This window comes from Halichoerus grypus, chromosome 3 (assembly GCF_964656455.1).
Source record: "Halichoerus grypus chromosome 3, mHalGry1.hap1.1, whole genome shotgun sequence".
In the NCBI taxonomy this organism is placed as follows: Eukaryota; Metazoa; Chordata; class Mammalia; order Carnivora; family Phocidae; genus Halichoerus; species Halichoerus grypus.
Genome location: NC_135714.1, coordinates 41832868 through 41854264, shown reverse-complemented (window position 1 = coordinate 41854264; position 21397 = coordinate 41832868). Strand labels below are relative to the sequence as shown.

Sequence of the window (21397 nt, the reverse complement as noted above, 5' to 3'; positions counted from 1 at the left end):
ACTTCAAAGGAGAAAATGGGATTAGGGGCAGGACTTGGGTGAATGAGTTGGATTTGTTTGGATGGTGGCCACTCCAGGTGAGAAGCCAGTTTGGACAAAAACCTGGGGTAAAGGCAGGTTTGACATGAGGAGGGACAGTTTGTAGACCTGCTCAACTGCAGAGAGCCTTGTCTGGAGCAGCAGCTGTGCCAAACCAAAGGAATCGAGCAGAGCAATAGACAGAAGGTGGGCCTGGTGAGAGAGATGGAGAAAAAAGAGGCTTCCAGGGATCCAAGAAGTAAATAACAGGGTCCCTCACTTTTCCTGTGCATAGAAGCATCCCCTCCCTCCATTTGCATAACACAATTTGGGGGAAAGGAAATGGGATTCACAGAAGGGGAAAGATGGTTTCCTTTCAATATAGTGAAATTTTAGCAAATAGGCTGATAAAATAGGATTTTTGTTTGTTTCATGCAGAAATATTTGGCACAAAAGAGTCAAATATCTTTGCCTGGAACATTCTCAAACAGAGTGAGGAAGAACACACTTTCTCAACACCTGAGTGTCAAGTATTCTGTCAGGAGGGCTCCTGACACCCAGCTCAGAAAGAGCCCGGAGAAAGTCCAGTGTTTCATAGTTATCCTAAGAGCTGGAATGGAATGCACTTTGAGGAATGAAGGAAATGCTTTAAAATGTCGTCTGGGAATGATTTCTGCTCAAATGCCTTCCCGCCGTCCTCCACCCCCACCCCCATGCCAAGGTGTCGCCTCCAGACAGCCCTTGGGGTTGTGCGGGCACTCAAAAAAGACTCGTCCTGAGCGGATGGAGAGCTAGGTTGCTTTCAAAGCCAGTCAGAAAACCTCCCTGGGCAGTAGTCGGTATTTAAAAACCCTCACCACTATGAAATCCACCCTTTTCCAGTTCTCCTAAAAATCATTTCCTAGTCAATCCTGAAATAGAAAGTACGGTTGATCCATAGCCCGGTTTCCCGAAAATGAGAAGCTAAACGTTGGTTATTTCCAAGGGTTTTAAAGGTAAAGATGACAATTCTGAATGGAACCAAGAATTGCAGAGACCAAATGTTAACCAAAAACACCACCTCTTCCCCGCCACCCCCGCCACCAGCACCACACACACCCCAAATCCGTGGACAGTGGATGGAAAACTCAAATCATCTGTGGCATGAGACTTGTCTGCACTCCCTCCCCCAGAGTGTCCAGGAAAACAACTCCGTGATCCCGAAGATGTCGGAGCCTCAGAGAATGGATAAACTATTCTGACGTCTCCATAAAGAATGGACCTGGCATCTGGACCATGCCCGAGCCCTCTGCCATCCCTCATTAACCACTGTCAACTTCACATCTGGTTGCGGCTTTAGACTCCTGAGCTGTCACCCCAGGGAGCAGCACTGGTATTTATCAGGCACTCCTGCCTAACTTAGGCTTTTCCTAACTCAACAGTGGAGGGGATTCTTCTAGTTACTGGAAGCTCTGGAATTTCATGAGGTTTGGACCTGCAAGGTGCTGTGCCAAATTTGAAGGTGGCCCTCGGGACACCCTTCTAGGAGGGTGTGGTGTGAGCACATGCTGGGAGGCACCTGAAACCACCATAGCCCCACCCAGCTTGTTTCTGTTTCTATTACATCGTGGCAAAAATCTATGAAAAGGAAAAAGACTTTGTAGGAGTACCGTGGTGAAGGGCATATTATTTGGAGTCAGAACTCTGACTTTAAATTCTATCTCTGCTGCTTATGGGGTGACCAGCACATCCTGGTTTACGTGGGGCTGACCTGGTTTTTAAACTGGAAATCCCTCAGGGCACCTGGGTGGCTCAGTCGGTTAAGCGGCAGACTCTTGATTTCGGCTCAGGTCATGATCTCAGGGTCATGGGATTGAGCCCTGTGTTGGGCTCTGTATTCAGCAAGGAATCTGCTTGTCCCTCTCTCTCAGCTCCTCCCCTCACTCTCTTCCTCTCTCATTCTCTTGCTCTCAAATCTTTAAAAAACAAAACAAAACAAAACTGGAAATCCTTCATTCCAGGACCCCAGTCAGTCCTAGGCAAGCCAGGATGGTTGGTCCCCTTAGATGTTAACTGTGTAATCCTGAGCATGTGAACTTTTGTATTAGCTTTCCCCATCTGCACAACAGCGATAATATTATCTGCCTCATTATGTTGGTGGGAGGATTAAATGAAAGAGGGTGAAGTGCTTAGACCTGCCTGACCCATGTTAAGGACTACGTGTGTGCGTTTATTATAAGATAACTTGACAGTTACATGGTTTCAATTGACAACAAAATCCCAGACTGAGGAAGTATGTTTGACTCTCAGCTCCTTTGCTTACTGCTGTGTCATCTTGGATAAGTTACTTAACTTCTCTCAGCCTCGTTTGCCCCATTTGTAAAATGGGAATACTAGAACCTGCTGGGGCAGTAATTTGGTCCCATACACCACAAAACTGTGCCTGGTGGTAAAGACCAAGCACTGAACAAAGGACAGCTCAGGTGGTTATGGTTATGACTTGCTGTTAACAGGAGAGCCCATGTATCCCTAGCCAGTGTGGGACCGGTGGGTCTGCCTCTTTTCTCCCTCTGATAGAGTAGAATCCCCTTATCCACAGGGGATACATCCCAAGACTCGGAGCAGATGCCTGAAACTGCTGACAGTACCAAGCCCTCTGTGTACTATGTTCTCCTATACATACATGCCTATGATAAAGTTTGATTTATAAATTAGGCACAGTAAGCTATTAACTAATAATATGATAGAAAAATTATAATGATATACTATAGTTTATGTGAATGATCTCTCTCCAAATCTTACTGTATGGTACTCACCCTTGTTCTTGTGACAGAGATGATGAAACGCCATGTGACGAGTGGGGTGAGTGACGCAGGCATGGTGTAGCATGAGTCTACCACTGACCTTCTAACTATATGTCAGAAGGAGGATCATCCGCTTCCTACTGTCATTGCCAGCGAGTAACAAACCGTGGAAAGCGAGACAGATAAGGGGAGGATACTGTAAATTCTGTTTTCCACCCAAATGCTGTATATTTATGCTATATATTTGAATATGAATGCCTGGACTAAGGGGTGCCCTCTAGAAGAGGAACAAATCACCTAGAGATGCCCACACACCCTGAAAGGATCATTTTAAGCCTCTGCCTCTTAGGATGCTTGGGGTCACACCTATTCTTGGAGATAATTAGGGTTTTTTGGAAAGGAAGAATGGAAGGGAGACAGCAAGTCCAAGGGCATTTGGGGACCACTGTACCTGCCTCCCCCGCCCACTGACCCACTATACATGCTCTGCAGACACGGCCCTGTTGACGTGGCAGAAGAGAAGGCCTAGACAACACAGAGCTCACTGCTCGTGCCTATCAACTGCAAGCCTGGACATGCCAACGGGCCCCACTTGGTGGCTCCTGCTGTTGCATTCTTCATTGCACCACTCAGCTGACAGTGGACCATATCTGTAGGAGAGAATATAAGGTTATATGGGGTTCCTGTGGCTCGGTCGGTTAAGCATCCAGCTCTTGATTTCAGCTCAGGTCATGATCTCAGGGTCATAGGATCAAGCCCCGAGTTGGGCTCCATGCTCAGTGGGGAGTCTGCTTGAGATTCTCTCTCTCCCTCTGCCTCTGTCCTTCCCTTCCCCACCCCACTCTCTCCCTCTCCTCTCTTTCTAAAATAAATACATATTTTTTTTAAAAAAAAGAATATAAGGTTATAAATAACCTGTTTCTAAGGTTCTCTGCTTTTTCCCTGCCTCCTACAAAGCAGTCAGCTCCGAAGCCTCAGTGACCAGGGTGCATGGTATCTTATGGTCCTAAGGTGCATGCCTCAGTTAAAAGCCTTGGGTTCAAATCTCAGTGCCTCTACTTCTCAGCTGTGTGACCTTAGGAAAGTTACTTAATCTCTTTGGGCCTTAATTTCTCATTAGCAAATGGTGATAGGGATCTTTCTCATTGAGCGGATGTGAGGGCTTGAACGGGTTAATCTGTGTAAAGCATGTGCAATAGTACCCGGTCCATAGTAAGTCTACTGTCCGTGCTGGCTGTAATTATACATTATTAACTCATGAGTTGAGATTTGAAGGATGGAAAAGATGTAGCCACAGATTATCTTACAGACCTAACTCTATAAACAAATAGAAAAAAATAGAAAAGGAGAGCCATTCACATTAGGTTAAAGAATATCTACTTCTTCCCTGCCTCCCGCAAAATACACTCCGCAGAGACTGGCCAACGTTTCTAATGTGTGCATGGCAGCGGGTGATCTGTCCCATAGATCACTGGAGGAACAGATCAGCATCTTGGGTAAACCGAGTCAAGAGTGCTTGCTTAGGTTGTCCATCAGACCTCTTTGTTTCCTGAGCCAATTCTACCTTAAGAGCACCCTGCCCCTCTCCCCACTTCACAGTGCCGGAGTCAAGAGGCTGGTGTTCTAGCTACCCAAAGCTTGGCCTGCATTCCCCCATTGCTTTCCTGTGTGTTTTTAATTTTCCCTTTCTGGTATTCATTAACAAGTGAGGCAGGGGTGGTTGGAATTGCTGGGGACATTTTCCCTAGTGGTCTGGAGGCAGAAGAAAGGGACTGATGAGAGGAAGGAGTATGTGGTCGGTGGTGATGTAAGAAGTCCATCGGCTCCCCAGGGGGAGAGCCTTTCAGGCTCAAGTTCATACTCCGGGTCTAAACGAATTCCCAGAGGGTGGGCTTGACCAACTGATGACCTCTCTTACTTATTAACTGATGTTTACTTCACTTGTGACTACACAAAAGTGCTAATGACTTTTTTCATGTATGGTTTCTAGTAGCTTCGTGAGTGGCCATGTAATTCGATCCCAGGGAACATGGGTTTTAACTTAGAGGAGGAGAAAAAGTAATCCAGACAAGGAGGAATGACTTTACCTAACATTCTTCGACCAAAGAGATTACTGAAGAAGCTGCAGGTATAGTGAATGAATTCTAGAAACTATCCAATCTGAACTCAGGAAGGTCCCTAAGGAGGCTGTGTGCTCGGGACCAGGCTGCCTGAGAACCAGAGGAAACCTTAATAGGAGTGGTGTTACTGTTACTTGAGTCTTATCCAAGTAACATGATCAGGATTAATTCACAAGGGTGGGTCCTGCTCGAGGGTGGGCTCAGGGAGCTCAAATGGGACTGTTTTGGAAGATGATGATTGATGCATTTATTTTTATCTTAAACACAAGAATTTCTAGTGCTGTGCATTAAAAGGATCATGAAATACTAGTCATCATGTATTTAAAATATATAGCCTGCCTTCTTTGAAAAAAAGAATCTAGGCAGCCTGCAACAAATAAAACACATCTGGGCCAGCACAATTAAAAGTATAAACAGCATCTAATAAAAGGAGCAAGGGAAAACATAGCACAGGGCATTATGTTAAGTGAAATAAGTCAAAGACAAATACCGTATGATCTCACTTAAATGTGGAGTATTAAAAAAAAAATGAGTTCCTATATATAGAGAACAGATTGGTGGTGGACGGGGTGGGGGTGAGTGTGTGAAATGGGTGAAGGGTGTAAAAAGGTACAAATGTCCAGTTATAAAATAAGCCATGGAGGTTACAGCATGGTGACTATAGTTAATAATACTGTATTGTATATTTGAAAGTTGCTAAAAGTAGGTCTTAAAAGTTCTCATTACAAGGAAAATGTAACTGTGTAGGTGATGGATGTTAGGTAGACTTATTGTGATCATTTTGTAATATATACAAATATCAAGTCATGCTGTATACCTGAAACTAATAATGTCATAGGTCAACTATACCTCAATAAAATCCATCAAAGGAAAAAAAGCTATCTGGGCCAGCACAATTAAAAGTATAAACAGCATCTGATAAAAGGAAGAAGAAAAAACAGCTGTTTCCCAAATCTCTCAGGCTGCTGACATACCCACGTCCATGAGTGCTGTCAGCACAGTGTTGAGAATCTCATGGTGAGCAAGACAAGCTGGACTTTCAATCTCACAGAAGCTGTGTTCTTTTTGGGGGAGACATGTATTTACAAGGGAAGCAAGTAGACATACAGAATAATTTCCAAAGATGTTAAGTGCCAGGAAGTAAAATCAGGTGCTGGTGAGAGAGGTGGTTCATTTTAGATGGACAGTCAATCTCTGAGGAGGTGACTTTGAGCCTCCTGCTGTCAACTTCATCCCTCCAGCTCCCTCTTACCCACTCAAATGTTGGCATCAGATTTCTCAAAGCCCAATTATCTCCTGCCCCCACGGGCATGGCTTAATCCTGCTGAACCTCAGAAGTGGATTAGGGACTGGTAGTTTGGTGTCTTGGGCTTTATCTCCTGCACACTCCCAGCATCTGTCCTCCTCTTTGGTCTCACTTTAGCTCTGTTTTCCCCCGCATCAATGTCACTTGGGACAAAGTCTGCACTGAGCCCAATAATGCTGGTACCTGCCATGTACTTTCATCCTTGGGGCCTTTGAAAGTAGCATTCATATCTAGACTGCCAGACCAACGTCCTCCATTTTTCTAGATTCAGCTCTAGTTTCACGTCCTCTGGGAAGCCTTCCCTGGCTACCTCCAAGCAGAGCGAGCGGCCCCTTCCTCTTGTCTTTCGACACTTGTTGTACCTCTATCTCCCTCAGATAATGGGGCCTGGTGATTTTTCTGTTTTCACGTCCGTCTCCTTGCGAGCATACACTGCGTAGAAGGTTTTGTTTTGTTTTGCATCCATATTGTCTATCATCATGCCTGATATGCAGTAACCATGCTAAGTACTGCTCATTGCCCCTACATTCCAGTACTGATGGGCACCTTGTGTGAATCTTTAAATCTTACAGTAAACATTACTGTGCCCATTTTATATCTAGGAAATGAGACTCAGTGATTAAGGAATTTGTTCAAAGTCACAGAGCAGGAAGGTGGCAGACTTAGGATTCCCATCCAGATGTTTTAAACTCGAAAGCCTGTGCTGTTTCCACTTCACTTTCTCAGGAAGCACTCTGTAAGTGTATATTGAATGAAAAACAGTATTTTAAAATCACTTGCCCTGCACTACCAGCATAATCCATCAAAAGAAGATGTATGGTAACTGTTACTTGGTTCTATGTGTGTACTAGTTTTGGAACCCAGATCAAATAAAATCCTATTGGGTATCAAGGAAAGATAAAAAAAAAAAAAAAAAAAAAAAAAAAAAAGGTTACTAGGGAAGTATGTGAAAAGGGGAAGAGAAATAAAAAAAATCTTCCCTCTTCCCTCCCATTTTTCTCCTCTAGAGTTGGAGTGAGGGAAATTAAAAGGAACATCCTGAGCTTGCTGAAAGGAAAAAAGGAGACTGGCTTCCTATCACAATCACGATAATTGTGTTGTCGGGACCATGGGGTTGAATCCATCCATCCCCCGTTTGATAATTTCACTAAAGTGAATGCCAAAAGGGTGACTGTTGCTTAGTTCAACTCCACAAATGTGGACTGAGTGCCTGCCCTAGCAAATGTACGTGCTATTCAGACCCTCTAAGATGCACCTGGGTAAGCAAGACTTTGTCCCTTTATAGACCCTGGAGCAAGACTTGCCCAGAGCTAACCGGTTGGCTGGGGCAGAGCTAATGTCACTCGAAGGTAGGCGGGGAGAGACGTGGGAATCTACAAGCGGACTCTTCCCCAGCACCAATATGAGTACCAATGAAGAAGTCCTCACTTTCCTAGAAGGATCAAGATTTCACAATTTGTTTCTATTGGCTAAAGTATGGAACCAGACTCTTCCCAACCTCCCTTTGGAGCTTGCGTTCTGTAGAGAAAAACAAGTAGGAGGGAGGGAATGGGGATAGGTTGTGCCAGGAAAAAAAAAAAAAAGTTGCTTTAAGTAGGGTAGTCAAGGAAGGTGGATTTTAATCACAGACCTGAAGATAAGGGAACAGACCAGGTGGGAACCTGGAGAGACAGGGACAACAGCAGAATGCAAAGCCCCCCAAAGCAGGAATGTGCTGGGCCCCGTGAGAATCAGCAGGAGGTGAATGAGTGAGGGGTGGGGATGAAGGCAGAAGCAATGGGACAGAGAACACAGGACCTTGTGAGCCATTGTGAGTACCTTATGCTCTATGGAGAATAGATGGGGAAGGGAGACAAGTGTAGAAGCAGGGAAGCCTCTTAGGCTGTGGCAATAATCCAGGCATTGAGGATGGTCACTTGGACCAGGATGGTGGCAGTGGAAGTGATGAGAAGTAGTTGGATTCCGGATATATCTTCTTGGTTGTATTTGGAGTGCTGAGAGAAATAAAGGAATTGGGGATGACCTGAGGTTTTTGACCTGAACAACAGGAAGGATGTAAGGTGCTGTTCAATAAAGCCGGGAAGATGTGGGAAGAGCTGGTTTGGCAGGGAAGCTTAGGGTGTTTGGATAGGTTAAGTTCAAGGTGCCTATGAGATGTGGAAATGAAGACGTGAAGGAAGCAGGTTGATACATGAGCCTGGAGTGCAGGGAAAGTTCTGGGCTGGAGGCCAGGCCATGGGAGGGGAGAAAGCATGGAACCCCACAGCCTGGATTCCAATCCCAGCTCCGCTCTGTGAACCTAGACAAGGCTTTCCTCCCTGCTGGCTTCCATATCCTCATCTGTAAAGTGGAGGTGGTGTCGTGACTATTACAGGACAGTCACGAGGGGTAAAGAATACCACACATGTAGAGCATAACACAGTACATAGTAGATCAATAGGTAATAGCTGTCTTCTCCCCGCCCCCCTTCTGGCTTGCCAGACTCTGTAGGGAGCCCACGATCCTTACAAATCAGGCAAAGTCTAGAATGTCAGGATGAGGAATTGGGACTATCTGGTAAGCAGTGGGAAATATTTCTACAGGAAATTTTTTGAGTAAAATGGCGAAGTTAGGATAGATTGGATGGGGAGAAAGACCAGGGGCAGGGAGATGGGCTTGGTTGTGTTGTAAAGCAAGGGAGATACAGGGTCAGGAGGGCCAAGGTGCTGGCACGGGAAATGGAGCACACATGTCTGATGCCCACTCTCAGTCTGCAGGGTCACCAGCACCTTGATAAAGCTTTCTCGGAGCTGGAGCACTATGGGTTCCCGAGAATCTCAATGGCCTATCCCCCTGCTGCCTCATCCAAGGACACAAACAAGAGCCTCTTGCTATCTCATGGTGACCATGTCTCTTGCAGCAGTCCCCTGGCCTGGCCCCAAGGACCCTGAGCAAAGTTTGAGTCACTCTTCCTGTTCAGTGGAGCAGCTGAAGCCTAAGACCCAGCCATTGGCAGAGGAGCTTGCTTCCCTCCAGAGCCCCCTGATCTTGATTCTCTTTGCCTGAAAGAGCAAATACACCCATTAGGGTTGAATGGCTCCCTTTCTCATTATGTAATAGCTTAGGGCAAGTAATTAGCTCTCTTAGCAGTGAAAGACAGACAGTTGAGAACTTAGTCTCCTTCTCTGTCTTCTTTGATCAGAAATAGGGCTGGATAGAAAATCGCAAGTAAAATATTAAAATGCAAGTAGAACTGATAAGTACATTCAATAAAGTTGCAGGACACAAGGTTAACTTACAAAAATCAATTGCATGTCTAAAGTATGTCATGGACAGTCATGTCTTCTGTGAATAGAAGCAGTTTTATTTCTCCCTTTCCAATCAGTATGCTGTTTACTACTTTTTCTTGCCATATTGCACTGGTAAGAACCTCTAGTGCAATACTAAAAAGGAATAGTGAGGAAGGATATCTTTGTCTTGTTCCTGATTTCAGTGAAAAAGCATTCATCTTTCAACATTAAACATGATGTTAGCTGTGGATGTTTTATAGATATTCTCAAGTTGAAGAATTTCCTTTTTATTCCTACTTTGCTGAGAGGTATATGCATATAATGAATATTGAATTTTATTAAATTATTTTTGTACTTATAAAAAAAATAGGGCTGGGGCAAATCATGGAAGGAAAACCCCTTTTGGAGCCATCTTCCCTATGCATGCACACACACACCCTCACTCAAGTGGGGACAGAGGGAGATTGGGGAAAGAGTAAAAGGAGGGCAGCATTGCCTCAAAGAGGACTGAAAAGAGAGAAATGTGTCAGACCTACTCACATTGGCAGGGTTGGTTTGTTTGTTTGTTTTAATTCCCAGAGGTAGAAATTGTCATCCCTTGAGATAGATCTGGCCTACAGATGTGTTTTGTTTGACCCATGCCATGGGCTTTAAAATGTTGAATTTGTTAACTTTTAAAAATCAAGAGACTGCACATTAGAAACTGGATTTCAGCTTATAAAGTTTTCATTCCAGCAACACTAGGCTGTTTTTTTTTTTCTTGAGGTATAACTGACATATATTAGTGATTAATTTCAGGTATACAGCATAATGATTTGATATTGTGAAATGATCACCACAGAAAGTCTAGTTAACATCAATTGCATCGTTACAAATTTTTATTTCAGGGAGGAATTTTAAGATTTACTCTTCTACCAACTTTGAACTATGCAATACAGTATTATTAACTATAGTCACCATGCTGTGCATTACATCCCTATGACTTCTTTATCTTATAACTGATGTTTGTAACTTTTTGATCCCCTTTGTCCATTTTACCTACCCCCACATTCCCTTTGGCAAACCCCAATGTGTTTCTATCACCCTGAGGGGTTTTTTTTGTTTGTTTTTGCTACTGTTATTTTAGATTCCACATATAAGTGAGATCATACAATATTTGTCTTTCTCTGACTTACGGCACTTAGCATAATGGACCTCAAAGTCCACCCATGTTGTCACAAATGGCAAGATTTCCTTCTTTTTTATGTTCAATAATATTTTATTGTATATATACACCACATTTTCTTTATCCATTCCTTTACTGATGGACACTTACACTGTTTCCATTTCTTGGCTTTTGTGAATAATGCTGCAGTGAACACGGGGTGCGGATGTTTTTTTGAACTGGTGTTTTTGTTTTCGTCAAATAAATACTTAGAAGTGAACTGCTGGATCATATGGTATTTCTATTTTTACTTTTTTTGAGGAAACTCCATACTGTTTTCCAGAGTGGCTGCATCAATTTACGTTCCCACGAGCAGCGCACAAGGGTTACCTTTTCTCCATATCCTCACCAATACTTCTTTCTTGGTCTTTAGTCATAGCCATTCTAACATGCGCTATATCAATGATATCTCAGTGTGGTTTTCATTTGCATTTCCCTGACGATTAGTGATGTTGAGCGTATTTCCATGTACCTGTTGGTCATCTGTATGTGCCCATTTTTAATCTGATTGTTTTCTGCTATTGCATGAATTCTTTGTGTATTTTGGGTATTAACCCTTTATCATGATTTGCAAATATTTTCCTCCATTTTGTGGTTTGCCTTTTCATTTTGGTGATAGTTTTCCTGTGCTGTGCAGAAGCTTGTTAGTTTGATATAGTCCCGCTTGTTGATTTTTGCTTTTGTTGCCTTTGCTTTCGGTGTCAGGTCCAAAAAAGTCATCACCAAGACTGATGTCAAGGAGCTAACTCCTTATGTTTTCTTCTAGGAGTTGTATGGTTTCAGGTCTTACATTCAAGTCTTTAATCCATTTTGAGCTAATTTTTGCATGTGGTGTAAAACAGTGCTCTAGCTTCATTCTTTGGCATGTGGCTGTCCAGTTTTCCCAGCACCATTTATTGAAGAGAGACTGTCCTTTTTTCATTGTATATTCTTGCCACTTTTGTCATAAATTAATTGGCCATATATGCGTGGGTTTGTTTCTGGACTCTATTCTGTCCCTAGATCCATATATCTGTTTTTATGCCAAGCCTATAATGTTTTGATTGCTATGGCTTTGTAAAATAGTTTGAAATCAGGCAATGCCTACAGCTTTGTTCTTTCTCAAGATTACTTTGGCTATTGGAAGTCTTTTGTGGTTCCATACAAATTTTAGATTATTCTATTTTTGTGAAAACTGGCATTGAAAGTTTGATAGGGACTGCACTGAATCTACATTCCTGTAGGTGGTGTGGACACTTTAACAATATTAATTCTTCTAAGCCATGAGCATAGAATATCTTTCCATTTATTTGTATCATCTCCAATTTCTTTCATCAATGTCTTACAGTTTTCAGTGTACAGATCTTTCACCTCTTTAGCCAAATTTATTCCAAGGTATTTTATTTCTTTTGATGCTGTTATAAGTGGAATTGTTTTCTTAATGAATTATCAGAAATTGTTAGTATATAGAAACACAACAGATTTTTGTATATTGATTTTATATCCTGCAACTTTTCCAAATTCATTGATTAGTTCTAATAGTCTTTTGGTGGAGTCTTTAGGGTTTTCTATAATATCATGTCATTTGCAAATAGTGACAGTATATATCTTCCTGTCCTGTTTGGATGCATTTTATTTCTTTTTCTTACTAATTGCTCTTAGGTTGGTCTTCCAGAGACAAGGACCAGCAAAGGCCTGTAACAGCTGCTGGACCCTTGAAATGGAGCAGCATACCTCACCATGGTCACCTGGCCTCACCATCCTTGTTTCCTCACTTCACTAGCATATGAGTTTATAAGACTTAGCTTAGGGGCACCTGGGTGGCTCAGTCGTTAAGCGTCTGCCTTCGGATCAGGTCATGATCCCAGGGTCCTGGGATCGAGCCCCACATCGGGCTCCCTGCTCAGCAGGAAGCCTGCTTCTCCCTCTCCCACTCCCCCTGCTTGTGTTCCCTCTCTCGCTGTGCCTCTCTCTGTCAAATAAATAAATAAAATCTTTAAAAAAAAAAAGACTTGGCTTAAAGTAGGATCAGACTGGGCAATTAATGAACTCAATATGCAGAACAGACTTGACGTTTACCTAGTTCAGAAGTGAACAGAGAGAAAGAATGTGAGGGAAGTTAGATCAAAGGGAGGTTGCGTAGTTAGCCAGACTATTATGATGAGGTATTGAGGCTCTTACTTACAGGCAATGTATATTCTTCTATCCTAAGTGGTTAAGTTCACTGTCAGAAGGGAGCCGTCCACTGCAAAGCAGCTCGTGCTTCCTGGTTGGCTGAATTCTGCAGGACACCCCATCAGAGCCTCTGTGAATTATGTTAGGGTCTATCCAGCTTCAGGTCAACTCCTGTCAGTAGCAAACTCATGGACTCAGGAATTTTTGCAAGAAAGGAGTTCATTTTCTCTTCTTTCTCCCCATCCCCTTGCAGAAAAAAAAAAAGGCAAAAATTCCATGGCACATCCATTGTCCACTTCTTATATTAAGACTGATTTGCCTCTGCTAACTTTGATATAGGAGCTCAGGATCCCAGCACTTTATTACCAAAAATAATAATAATAATAATTGATTTTCAGAGTTGCTTTGTTGAACAGATGGCATATCCAAAGTGCATAGTTTGGTTGAAAAATGGGTTTTTTATGTTCCTTGTGTTCATCCTTCAAGTTCATGGCCATCACCCATCACCACCTGAGAGTACTTAGTGCTCGGGATAACTAAAAGGGAGAATAAATCCTGCTTCCTTTGAACACAACCCAGGGTTCACTGTATGTTCTTGTACCGGCCAATGCTAATCAGCTCTTCCTTACTCCTCCCCTCTTTTGTGCTTATAAATCAAGAGGCCTCAGTATTAATCACCACAAAAGAGATAATTAGTAAGTACAAGCTGCTACCTTCATAGATCATTCTGTGCCTTGGATTCAAGCTAAGCCAAGAAACTGGAGGAAGCAACATCACACAGTTATGGGTTGCTTTAGCAGAACATTTTTTATACAAGGCATATGAGTCTGAAAGTTTAATTCTAGATTCTGTACCCCCCCCCCACACACACACACAAACTGTTGTAAGGATAGCTATGATTTGAGGCCACTGGGAAGATTACTTACCCATTTTATAAGGTTTTCCTTTCCTAGACTAAAAAACGTGACTCTGGAACCCCAAGGACTTGGAACAGCAATTGTTTCTTAATGGTATAGTCTTCAGATTCAGATATTTTAAATACCTTAATCCTCCACAGGGTCATGGCAGCAAAATAAGATGTCCCTTTGTTCCACTGGGATATGCTATGTCCTCCCAGGAAGCCATGACTTACCAGCCATTTGTCCAACTGGGAAATTCATTTCCTGTTCTGGCAGGGCACATGGTCAAGGGCAATGCTGCCCCAAGAAAAGAAAGACTGTTTCCAGTCCAACTAAATGGTCTAGGAACTTCCTTCCCATGCATTGCTAACCAAATATTGCTGGCTTGGGTAGAAGTGTTCCACTCATGTATTTATGACTTTGGAACTGTTCAAATGCATGCTGGCTTTTATTTTTTCCATCACACAGTTCTTCCAATTTTTCAGTTTCCCATATCAACCAGTTTGCTATTTTTAAGCAGGACAATTTCAAGCCAAAGTAGCTAATCAGAACAATAAAACCTTACCAATTCAAGCAAGGAGCTTGAACTTTTTCGGTGAGAAAAAGACTAGCATTAAAAACTGGAGGCCTGTTTCATCTTCTATAAGATAAGGGTATGGGATTGTATAATCAAAGTCCGTTTCTACTAATATTAAAACCACATTTCATCAGATCTAAGATGCCATTGATCATACGAAACATATTTTACATACCAACAGTTTTAAATATTGTCACTGGTTACATTATTCCAAAACACCTTTAAAGATTTGCATGCAGTGTGTGGATTGGTCACATTGGACTCCTAGGACTTTGAAATCCATTCAGACAAATTTGGTGACCTCTCCTGCCCTCTAGTTGTATTGTTTGGCATGAAATAGTCCAATCCTATTGAATGGTCTCAGTAACGAAATATAACACCACTTTTTATCTCCTTGGGGACATCTTTCTTTCTAAGCAAATAAAGCATTTGCTTGTCTCTTTGCAAGAAAATATGGAATTGCTGTTCTCTTAACAGTGAATATTTGCTTCATCAACATCAAACTTAGGCGCCACTACTCTGTTTTTGAGACTTTTTGTATATGCAGTAACTTTTCATTTCAGTGCTGAATGATAATGTAATCTTTTCTAAGACATTAATGCCAATTCAGTTCAATGGCATAGTGCCAAGAATGGACGCAACTCAATGGAAGTTAGAAGATGCCCCCCACCCCGTGACTGTGTCTGCCCTGTTCAGATAATCGTATCCGCATCATGACTGCAGCTTGGCACAGTAGAAGCTGCATGACTCCATCACCCATGCATTCTAATCTCAGAGATGTTAGAGTATGAACAAACAAGCATCCCAGAATGGATTGATTACGGAAGTAGCTACAATCTCCTGATAACTTACTATATCTCTGGCAGGGTACTAAAATATCGACGCGACCTCACAGCAGCCCCAAATGTATGTGTAGATTAGGAAGTTTAACCAGGTTAACAAAATTGCCCCAGACTACAGAGGTAAATTTCAGAGCAAGGATTCAGAACCAGACAGTAAGCCATTCTATCCACTAGCTCTGTTTCTACAGGCTATGAAATTGTGTGCATATCACCTGTAGACTGCTATTGGATTCCTTTTACTTTCAAGAATGTGAAGCATCACTCCAAATAGGCTCTCAGAGGGTAATTTAAAATAGCTCAACCACATAACATTTTCTATAATGAATTGATAAAAATAATTAGCACATCTATTATAAGCAAATGGCCATTTCTTAAAGGGGCTCACCCTCATGATTTCTGCCTTCACAACAACTGTGGGAGCTGGTGTGGCCATCTGCAGCTACTTGCTCACCACAGTACAATGAGATCGTCAACTCATCCCCATCTTCTGACCAAAACCCTAAGAGCTGAAATGACCTTCTCAGTGACACATGGATGTACATTCACAGCAAAATATGGACCTAGATCTGCTTATACCTTGGCCTCCTGGCCCTTGGGCCTGCTCCTCAACATGGGGAGTGAATGGTTATAGACAATTATGGTTTTCTTTTTAGAGACCACGAATGTAGTTTTACTTTCCCAATGTTAGAAGACATGACAATGAATGGGACTTTGGTGCTCAGGAGCCCCTGGCCCCTGGTTCTGGCCAGTAGCCCAGAGGTAGAGCATGGAAGCCAGCAAGCTTGCCTCTAGAGAATACCAATGCTAAGTAAACCCCTGTGGCTTTGTGGTGATGGCGATTCTGTTTCCACGGACAGTTAAATATGGAATCTGGGAGGAGCTTTGTATTTATGTTCAGTGCTTTGGGAACCAAACCTAAAAGAAAGGACTGAGTGTGACTAAGGGCTTTTGTGGTCAAAATAAACACCAACAAGAGAGAATTACTAAGTCCAAACAGTTGAAGAGTGCCCGCCTCAAGCTCTAGTCTTGTAGACACCATGACAACTATATACATTTGCATGCCAGAGGCCAGTGTACTGAGAGCGCTTTAAGAGAATGCAAAAACATCTTTTAAAAATTGTTTTCTCAAGTCATTAAATCATCTAGTTGGTGAGTGTATATTGAGTACCTACATGTGATAAGGTGGGGGGTGGGACATAGGAGTGAACAACTCCCGTTCCAAGTGCAGCAAGCATGTGTACGTGAAGAAGCCGGGTTGAACAATGAGCAAAGCCAAAGCCTTTTCTGACCTCCTATTGGTTTTGTTACAGCTGTAAAGGTGCTTCCCACTATGGCCTCACCAAAGACAAGAAGAGGCGCTCTCAAGATGGCTGCCCAGACGGCTGCGTGAGCCTCACAGCAACAGCACTCTCCCCAGAGGTCTCTGCAGCTGCCACTGTCTCCTTGGTGACAAATGAGCCTGGCCTAGACAACCCTGCCTACGTGTCCACAGCGGAGGATGGTCAGCCAGCAGACAGCCCTTTGGACTCTGGCCGGAGCAACCGAACTAGGGGTGAGTCAAATGGGTGGTTGTCTGGGAATGGGCTCCTTGCCTTGAGATTGCCCTCTGTGGAATATTTACTGTAGAAAGTTCTAGACTTTTTTTTTTTAAGGGGAAATCATTCTGGCAGTTTCAGCAGCAATCCAATGTCTAATTCTCCAAAGTGAAATGAAACCATAAGTACCTCAGATCGTTAAAAATGTGTAATTGAACTTAGTGGAAGGGGTAGAGTTGGGCCTGATGATTCACCACCCCATAGTGTCAGCACCTTCCCATCCATGCTGCTCAAGGAAAGTGCTGCTACCTTCAGTCCAGCCCAGCAAAAAAGAAACGCAGGTTTTTAAACCTTACATATTTCACTGTAGAAAACAGAGACAGAACAGAGAAGCAAATCGCATCATTCTACCACCTAGAAACGCAGGTTTTTAAACCTTACATATTTCACTGTAGAAAACGGAGACAGAACAGAGAAGCAAATCGCATCATTCTACCACCTAGAAGTAATCACTCTTCTTGTGTTATTGTATATATCCGACCAGACATGCACATAAAAGAGGATTTCTGTGACTGTGTAGCTACTGTTTCTTCCTTCTCTCTTGTCCTCAGCACGGCCCTTTGAGCGATCCACTATCAGAAGCAGATCTTTTAAAAAAATAAACCGAGCTTTGAGTGTTCTTCGAAGGACAAAGAGTGGGAGTACAGTTGCCAACCAAGCTGACCAGGGCAGAGAAAATTCTGAAGACACCACTGCCCCTGAAGGTAAGTGACCTCCCTGTGAGTCTGGACGGACATGGGCTGGGCTTCCAGAATGACATCAGGGATGATGAGAACCGGACCACCACCCACTTTCTAGGACACCTCTCTTCACAAGGGCATAAAATATTTTTTACCTTGATCAGCCTACTTCTTACATAAGTAACTAAAGGCAGAAATGATTGTTCTCTTTTCACAGAGGGTGAGCAAATAGGTTTTGGAGCCCTTACCTTCAGGTGCTAGCTTAACACATATAAGAAATAATAATAATTAAGTGAAAAGCATTTAGAACATGGCTGGCATGCAGTAAATGCTATGTAAGTACTTTTTTCTTCTTATGACTAGGTATAATGTGTGGTTCTCAGTGTGTTTTTCATGCATTAACTTATTTAATGCTCACAACAAACCTATGAAATGGCTACTATTATTATCCCTCTTTTACAGATAAGAAAATCGAGGCACAGGGAGGTTACTTAGCTTGCCCCAAATTACCTTGCTTAACTTTGAATTCTGGTAATGTGGCTCTAGAATCCAGGCTCTGTTGGATCTTAGATCCTATGTGTTTATAAATGCAGCTGAGGAAATACTTTCTTTTTATCTTATGTTAGACCTTCAGAGCAGTAACGATAGCTCTTTAAAAAAAAAGTGGAGCTTTCTTGTGTTCCAGGTAGTGTTTGTCCTAAGTCATTTAGATGTCACAATTCTAAGGGACAGGGATGATGATGATTCTCATTTTATAGATGAAGAAACGGACACCCAGAGAGTAAATCACCCAAAGTCACCCAGCTAGAAAATGACAGACCTAGGACCTTAGCTCAGGTTCTCTGGCTCCAGAGCCCACTCTGGTAACCACTGGGTTAAGGGCACTCCCCTCCTAGGGGTTGAGAGGTAGATCCCAAACCACTGTCTTTATCACACCTTCAGAGAATCCATGAGCAGTGCTAGAAAATCTCTCTTGCTTACTTGTCACCTCTCCCCTCTGTGCACGCACACACACATGCACGCTCCGTGCTCTCACTACTCTGAGCTCATTGCAGTCCTGTGAATACTGTGTCTCTCTCTCTCCCTCCCAGGCTGTTGTTCAGCTTTCACTCCCACACCCCTTCAGCTGCCATTCTCATTCCTCCTTCCAGGCTCCGCATAGGCTTGGCCTCCTCCTAGAAGCCCTCCCCGACTCCCTCAGTCGCCTTTCCTTTGTGTTCTCGATGCATCTGCATCTTTATTATAACAGTGTCCCTTTCACTGTCACTGCCTCTGTAAGAGCAGGAGTTCTTTTGTTAGTGTGCGTGTCCTCAAGGTGAAGCACCGTACCTGGCAACACAGTGGTGTTCGCTGAATGTGCCGTGAATATGGGATTACAACTCCCTGCTGCCAGTCCTCCTCTTATGAAAGGGTCCTGAATTCGCCTCCACGTGAAGTTTTCTTCTGCCTGCATAAGATTTATTTGCCTGTTTATTGCAGAAACCTTTTTAATAAGAGATTACTGTGTGAAAGGTACTAGCCTAGGCTCTATAACTTTATATAAAGATTATCAAATCCAGTTCCTAGCTTCAAGAGCCTCCTTCATGACTAAAAGAAAGAAAATACCATGAAGAGTGAGCTATAAATAAATGGCAGCGGCAGCCCAAGAGAAAGAAGCATCACTTGCAAGCAGGCTGTGTAACCTGTGTCTACGGGGCGGTTTATGAGCCGGATGGGCATTGGGATCTTGACTGTGCGTTAGAAAGTAGTGGGAGAAGAGATGGGTCCTGGAGGGCATTTGGGAGTCTTGATTTGGGGCAGTGAACACACCGGAAAGCTTTTGCAGAGTGTTATTGCAGGAACCGCACTATGTTCCGGGAAGATGGCCGCCGCGTGAGGTGTGCAGGGGGCTTAGAGTGGGAGAGAATGGATTTCTTGAGATACCCCAGGAAGCTATGACTCCAGAATGGGGTGAGGTGTTAAGACTTGGCAAGGCTGGTATGATGGTCTTTTCAGGATTTGTGAGGCAACCAAGTTTTCAAAAATGGCCTTCGAGTTGCATTGTTTCAGCAACCTGTGGTTGGCCCCATGAACTCCCGTGGCATAGTTTATCCATCCTTTTTACAGGGGCAAAGAGTCTCCACGGCTTATTGGCTGTGTGACCCTGGCCAGGTTACTTAACTTCTCTGAGCTCCAGCATTCTGTCCTCTAAGAAGCTGGGATAATAATAATCTACTTCATAGGGTTGTTGTAAGTACTAAATCCAAAAAGCATGCATGCAACTGGCTAGCTCAATGCTTGGCACATAACACTCAGTAAATAACATCAAATCCCTAGTCCTTTGGTGAGGACACAATATTGAACAATTTTATTTCATTCCAGACCAGCACAAGTTTGGCAGTTGAAAATTTTTTTTTGGATTTATTTATTTGAGATTGTGTGTGTGTTTGCTGGGGTGAAAGGGAGAGGACAAGAGAGAATCCCAAGCAGACTCCCTGGTGAGCACAGAGCCCAACGTGGGGCTCCATCCCACATCACTGAGATCACAACCTCAGCCAAAATCAAGAGTGGGATGCTCAACTGGTAGAGCCACCGAAGCACCCCAAAAAATTATTTTAACTCTTCAATGTCACTAGAGTCTCACTGGCGTGGTTCTAATTAATATTATGTACAAGTGCAACTGGGTGTGTCCTTTCAGACTCTCAAATGGCCTGAGTAGTTTCAGTTTGGGAGGATGGTTTTTGTAAATCTATTGAAGGGGGGAGGGGGGTCGGCAGGGGGAGGGGAACAAAAACCAGCAGTTTGATGATTATTTCTAAATCTTTCTTTGTTCAAAGTGTTTGTTTTTTTTTAAATCACCATTCCCTGTCACCAGACCTGTTTCAACAAACGCTTATGGTAACGCCTACTTAATGTAATCAAAGTAGTTTAAACATTAATTGAACTCAATCACCCAAGCACTGCTAGCCCCGGGAACTGACACATTAAGGCTGCTATCCACAGCCAAACAGCCAAGCCAATCGCTTACGTTCAGTTACATCCCGGTGGAGGTGAAGGACCCACATTTGCAACGTCTCAGGCTTCCTCTGGCTGCTAAATTGCTTTGTTTATCGTGTTCTGCAATACTTGGAAGTAATTTTAATTCTTTCTGTATTGTTCCTGGAGAGTTGAGCACTTCTTAATGAACTCATAGTTCATTAGGGAAAATGGACTAAGGTCAAGGGTTTTGAAAACAGAGTGCATATTAGGCAGAGCCAGACCTGCAGTTTTCCTCTTCCCAAATGACTTAATGAAGAGAGAATCTTAGGGCAAAGGCAGCTGTCAGCAGCTACAGGAGGCGAAAGCATCTCCGCCCTCCACATCCACACTCAAGCGGCGGGGGGAGGAGCTGCGGCCGCCCCAAACTAGGTGTAGCTTGCCTGGCATGTCATGGCATCCCTTTGGCATGTTTCTACTCAGACTGAGGCAGAGGACGGCTCCAGTCGGCCGTGCTGGCTTATAGGTCTATAGGGCAAGTCCCCTGTGGGACTGTTGTGGATCCCTGGTTCCACGGAAACCTGAGGGAGGTGACAGGATGGCAGGTCACCTGGAGCCCCAGGCGGTGACTGGCCCTGAGGGCCACCTTCCTTTGCAACCTCCAGCCAGTCCTGTCACTTCCCCACTCTAAGCTCAAACGTCCTCACATTGTAAAATAAAGCCATTCAACTGTCTGTCGCTATCAAACCGGACTACTAAGGAAGCTCTTCTGTGTGTGGGCACAGGGGTGGGGTACTGGCTGGTGGGGAAGGGACCCGTGGAAGATTTCATGTGGAAAGAAGAGTCTTCAGTTAAAAGATAAAGTTGGAGGCACCCACCTAGGTCTCCGGATCTCCTGTGAGCTCTGAATTGAGCAATGCAGCCAGATCAGGGATGAGCCTCTGGACACCACCAGCTCTCCTTGGTCACGAATCAGGCTGTGTGACTTCCCTTTA

The 21397-nt window shown here is 43.5% G+C and overlaps 1 protein-coding gene across 2 annotated transcripts in view; it reads left to right on the top strand.

The window, feature by feature from the left end:
- Positions 1–21397, top strand: part of LNX1 (ligand of numb-protein X 1) — a 115516-nt gene that overhangs the window by 63762 nt on the left and 30357 nt on the right. For both annotated transcript variants that reach the window (XM_036106898.2, XM_036106900.2), the window contains 2 exons: positions 16483–16724; positions 17319–17471. In XM_036106898.2, coding sequence (XP_035962791.2) covers positions 16483–16724; positions 17319–17471 — 395 coding nt within the window. The remainder of the gene's footprint in view (positions 1–16482; positions 16725–17318; positions 17472–21397) is intronic.